The 5,266-nt window shown below is 53.2% G+C and overlaps 1 protein-coding gene across 1 annotated transcript; it reads right to left on the reverse strand.

The window, feature by feature from the left end:
* Nucleotides 1-704: 704 nt before the first annotated feature.
* Nucleotides 705-2,804, reverse strand: DDIT4 (DNA damage inducible transcript 4). Its single transcript, XM_003783576.3, has 3 exons — nucleotides 2,661-2,804; nucleotides 2,303-2,558; nucleotides 705-2,039 (listed from the first exon to the last, which is right to left on the reverse strand). The coding sequence occupies exons 2-3, from the start codon at nucleotides 2,496-2,498 to the stop codon at nucleotides 1,546-1,548; spliced, it is 690 nt and encodes a 229-aa protein (XP_003783624.1). The 5' UTR covers nucleotides 2,499-2,558; nucleotides 2,661-2,804; the 3' UTR covers nucleotides 705-1,545.
* Nucleotides 2,805-5,266: the final 2,462 nt, after the last annotated feature.

Genomic DNA, 5,266 nt, shown 5'->3' on the forward strand with positions numbered 1-5,266 from the left:
AAAGAACTTGGGGCCCAGACTGCATAATGACTCCAGGTCACCCAGGGCATCCAAGTCACCTAGGGCACCTGTGAAGACAGGCCTGCAATCTCCTTGCTCTGAGCCCTTCCTACTCCCTCACCTCCAGGTCTGTGGATATGTGTGTTGGGAGTTCTGCACCTGCCTAATCCACACTTCCTTTCTGAGCCTGGTCATGCTTCTCTCTGAGCCCCAGGTTCCTTGTCTAGTGAGAGACTTGAGGTCTTGTCCAAACTCCTCCTGCTAGCCTTCATATATCTAGAGATAAAATGTCATTTTCATGACTGCAGAACAAATAGAACTGTTAACTTTTCTCACAGAAAGACAAGGTCTCTTCTAGTCTTTTCAGTGTCTGTAAGGACCTTGGGCTCAGGGGAACCTTGTACCTGGGCACCCAGGTGAGCTCACCCTACTGAGATTCTAGCTCAGTGGGAGGTCTGACTCACTCTTCACCTCCTGGTGCTTTCCAGTGCTTTCTCCAGGCAAGCTTCAGCCAGCAGAGCCAAGGGAGCTAGGGTTCTTGGCACAGATGGCACAGTCCACATACCTCTGTTACTAGGTGGCAGGCAGTCCCGGAAAGGGACAGAAGAACACACTGGTAAACCCCACAGTCTGACGAAACCTGCCTTTGACCAGCACCCACCTCCCTATTTTTCATTTTATGGCACTAAAGACAGACTCAATCATTTTAACAAACATGTTTATTAGAAAAGTAAAAAATATTGCATAGGTCTTAATACTTGAACATCAAGTGTATTCATGAACATCGAGTATCTTCATGTAAACAGTTCTAGATGGAAGACCCAGATGGCACACTTCTGGGGGAGGGGTTCCAGCCCCCGCCCCCCATTGGCCCCTTCCCCTCACAGCTCAGCTCCGCAGTACATAGGGGAGGAATGGGTTGAACGCAGCTCCCAGGTGGGTTTTTTTCAAGTGTCAAAGATCCCAAGTGATCCCAACACCCATGCCTTCCTACTCTTACATTCATGCGTCTGTAAGATAGCTGCCTAGAACAGGTCAGTAGTGAAGCTCTGATCAAAAAAACAAGATACAAAACAAACAACAAACATACTTGGTCCCCTGCAGACCAGAAGATACACAAGCTACCTCCAGGACCTCCCCTCCCCCCACTGCTACCAAGCACACACCCCTAGCAGAGGCCAGAGCAGCCCAGCTGCTCTCCTGGCTCTGTCACACCACTGTTGTCTTTTAACTGTCAGTAATAATAAAAAGAATAAGATACATGCTACATACACATCCAGCCAGAAGCCTGGTTGGCCCCTAAGCCTTTGTTTCATGCTACAGTACTGAGGGGCATATGCCCCCAATTCCGAGCCACCTACACACAACCCAGTGAGCTTCCTAAGAAACACTATGTTCCCCCACCTCCACCTTCCTCCCCTTAGGTGGCTGTTGTCAGTTTTCTAACGACAGGCATCAGTCCCTCAGCTCCTGCCTGCTAATCTCCACTCCCAAAGTCCAGTTGTTTCTTCTTCAGGGGCAGTGTCGGCCCCCCTAGGTTGAAGTTCAACACTCCTCAATGAGCAGCTGCTCTGAGCTATACAGCTTCTTCTTGATGACTCGAAAGCCAGTGCTCAGCGTCAGGGACTGGCTGAAGCCAGGGAGGAAGGAAGAGTTGGCCGAGCTAAACAGTCCCTGGATCTTGGGCCAGAGGCGTGAGTCCAGGCGTAGTACGAGGGTCAGCTGGAAGGTGGGCACCAGGCTGTGGTCGAGGGCCAGCTGGCCCACACCGTGGCAGCTCTTGCCCTGCTCTACGCAGACGTCCAGCAGCGCCCCCCGCAGGCCGCACGGCTCGCTGTAAGCCAGGCGCAGCAGTTCTTTGCTCACCTGGCTCACCAGCTGGCCAGGCATCAGCAGGCGCGCGGGTCGCCGCGAGCCCAGCCGCGCCTGGGCCAGGCTCTCCTGCAGCAGCTGCATCAGGTTGGCACACAGGCGCTCATCTTCGGGGTCGCTCAACAGCTCGAAGTCGGGCAGCGACACCCCATCCAAGTATGCAGAGTCTGGAAAACGGAGCACACCGAGAGGAGTATTAGAGAGTGGACGTACAGGAGGGGGAGGTGCTGTTTCACTAAGAAAGCAGTTGTCCTACCAAGCCTCTGTTTCTGCCCCCCATTCGTACTCTGCGCTCCAACACCCTCCCATCCCTCAAACAATTTGAGTCCTGGTGGGATAGGATCCCAAGGTGGCTTTGACCCCTTAAGGCACTGCGCTTCCACATCTTCCTGGCCCCTTGAATCGCGTCCGGCACCCGCCTACTGCTCACCTTCCTCCGGCCCGAAGCCACTGTTGCTGCTGTCCAGGGACTCGCAATCTGAGCTCTCCACGCTAGCGCAGCGGTCAAGCCCCTCCTCTCGGGCCGCCGACCCCCAGGCCGAGCGCGGAGGCCGATCGGGGGTGGGAGTTTGGGACAAGGACGACGACGAAGAGGACGACAAAAAGCGGTCCCAAAGGTTCGGCATGGTAAGGACGGACGCCAGGGTGTTTGCCGATGAGCTGAGGCTGCGGGAGCTCAGAAACCGCTGTAAGACAAGAGGGGCACGGACCGGGCGTCAGTCTGGGACTAGACGAGATTGCGAGCTCTCCGACCTACACAGATCAGCAGGCACAGAAGGGGCACTCACCAGCTAGCGCGGTCAGCGAGAACTGCTAGGACAAGTGCGTCTTGCCGCTTCAATGGGTGTGCGAACCGATGCCAACCACCGAGCGCTGCCCAGACCTGTCCCTTCTACCCACCCGCTCCTCCCCCTTAGCCTGCTGCGATCCCCAGCACCAGCGCGGAGCAGCCTATAAGGACTAGCGTGGCAAGGCCACGCCCTCTCCACGCACGGCCCAATCCAGACCCGGGAGTGTGGCCCGTCTCGACCAATGGGTTCCGGGCGCACGTTCGCAACGTTCTCTCCTGCCCGGTGACAGAGGCCTGGCCCCACCCCCAGTGAGCCCCAGAACGCTCCCTGCCGAACCCCGAGCTACAGCCACGCCCCCTTTCTGGAAAGGATCCGCGGCGGCTGCAGCTGCCAAGGTCCCCGAGGGCGCTCGCGGCAGGGGAGGATCAAGGAAAGACTTGTTTATTATAGGGTCTTGTTGCTGGGGGAGGGGATAGCCCGTGACCGCGCTGAGGGGATAGGCAGGGGAACTTGAGGCGGCGGCAAGCAGGGAGAACGGTTGCCCCAGCTTCTTGGAGCCCAAGAACTTTGGGCACAAACTGGGCATATAGGTGGATTATTGTGGGACGGCAGCGCGGGGAGCAGACGTTAGCCCGGCCAGCCCTCGCGCTAGCCTGCCTTGCGTAGGGTTGGGATATGGGGGTAGGGTCCATAGACTGGTTAGCTCTAGACACCGTGCTCCCACTTCCCCGAGGCCTGTCCGTCATTTACTCCACAGCCCCGGGGGATGAGTTAATGGGGGATCCACGCCCGCCTTGGGAGCCTGGCCCCCAAACCCTATCCGCTCTCACCCCCAGACTGCTCGCAAGGAGAGAGCTTGGGGAGCGTGGTTAGAGGACTGTTTGATGGGCCCGGGTTCATATCGCCTGGTCCAGGGGTTGAGGACAAGGACCCAAATCTGACCGACACGCTGACCCTCCCTTCGGCCCTACGGATGGACCGCAGTTCAGCGGTACCTCCGCTGGGTCCTAGCGCCCCTTCTGCACTGATCTTTGTGTGACAGATCCAGACAGAGTTGCATCAGGACCGAGGACCAAGATCTCAGAAAACACCAAGAGTGCAATTGCGATTCCCTGTTTCGTCATTCAGGCGTGGTCACAGGAAATATGGCCTGGCCGCAGTGTTCTGAGGCTGATAACGATTGTCGAGGGTGGGAGGAGGAGGTTCGGACAAATTCAACCTTCATTTCTTTAAAGGTTTATCAATCTGGGACACAGGGATCCTGATGGAAGAGGGAACCAAACTTACATCAGACGCCTGAGGTGGTCAGGAAACTAACCGGATTAAACTGGCAGGCCTTGCCTCAGGGTAGGTTTGCACGTGACAAATGACACTTGTAGAAATCAAGCTGCTTCCCTCCCCAGTCCTCCACTCCCACCCCAAGGAAAAAAAAAAAAAAACCTCTTGGACACAGGACAGACAGCCCCCCCCCAAAAAAAAACAAAAGCTGATCCAGGAGACAACCAAGACTTTAGAACCAGAAAGGACACAAAATCCAAGCCCTGAGTCTCCACCGGCATTTTATAGGTGACAGACTGCTTCTGGGGACAAATTTATGGATTAAAAAAAAATAGCTGGGCTTTGTGGTGGGCACCTATAGAGGCTGAGGCAATAGGATCTCTTAAACTCAAGAGTTTAAGGTTGCTGTGAGCTATGACGCCAGGGTACTCTATCCAGGGCTACAGAGTAAGACTCTGTCTCAATACATAAATAAATAAATAGAAATCGGTGGACCCACAATAGCCGCTGGAACTGGCCTGAACACTGCCTGGAGCTTATGATACCAGATCAAGGCCATCAGATGAAGTGTTTGGAAGCCTGGAGTAGATGACATCCTCTTGAAATCGCCCTAAATTGAGGTGGAAAGAAATAGGTTGGGAGTGACCTGTATGGCTGTATCTTCCTGTTGTCCTGGATAGAAGATTTGGGAATTAATCCATCAGAGAACCATTCACTCCTCCCAGTCTGGTGGCTGAGGCTGGGCTGGGAACACCAAAAACACCCTTTGTTTTTCTTTTCTTTTCCTTTCCTTTTTCTCATTTCTTTCTTTCCAAGGAGGTTTCTGATCAGAACCACTTTTCTTTTCTTTTTTTTTTTTTGACAGAAAAAAGGAAATATTTTAGGTAAATGTGGAACATTGACCCAAGAAAATTTGTTTTTTTAAGTTGCTATTCATAAGCAAAAATCCAGAGCCAGTTTAGAAAGGCCAGCTTTTTAGAAATCATTCATTCATTCAACAAACACTATCAAAAACTAGAGCCTGGCAATGTTATACAAGCATCTTTTTCATGCATTGTCTCCAAATGGGAAGGGCTGCATTACTGTGCACTGAGTAATTTTGTTCTTTTTAAAAATTTTTTATTTTTTGAGACAGAGCCTTAAGCTATCACCCTGGGTAGAGCACTGTGGCATCACAGCTCACAGCAACCTCCAACACCTGGGGTTAAGCCATTCTCTTGTCTCAGCCTCCCAAGTAGCTAGGACTATAGGCACCCGCCACAGTGCCCAGCTATTTTTTGGTAGTAGTTGTTATCATTTGGTAGGCCCAGGATGGATTCGAACCC

Source organism: Otolemur garnettii, unplaced genomic scaffold, assembly GCF_000181295.1.
Source record: "Otolemur garnettii isolate 467f Iridium unplaced genomic scaffold, OtoGar3 scaffold00008, whole genome shotgun sequence".
Lineage (NCBI taxonomy): Eukaryota > Metazoa > Chordata > Mammalia > Primates > Galagidae > Otolemur > Otolemur garnettii.

What these genes read in the sequence shown, in the direction of transcription:
- DDIT4 (XM_003783576.3), bottom strand. Translation starts at nt 2,498, where the DNA reads ATGCCGAACCTTTGGGACCGCTTTTTGTCGTCCTCTTCGTCGTCGTCC. An exon ending in TGGCTTCGGGCCGGAGGAAG is followed by an intron (nt 2,040 to 2,302) that starts GTGAGCAGTAGG and finishes TCCGTTTTCCAG; the next exon opens with ACTCTGCATACTTGGATGGG.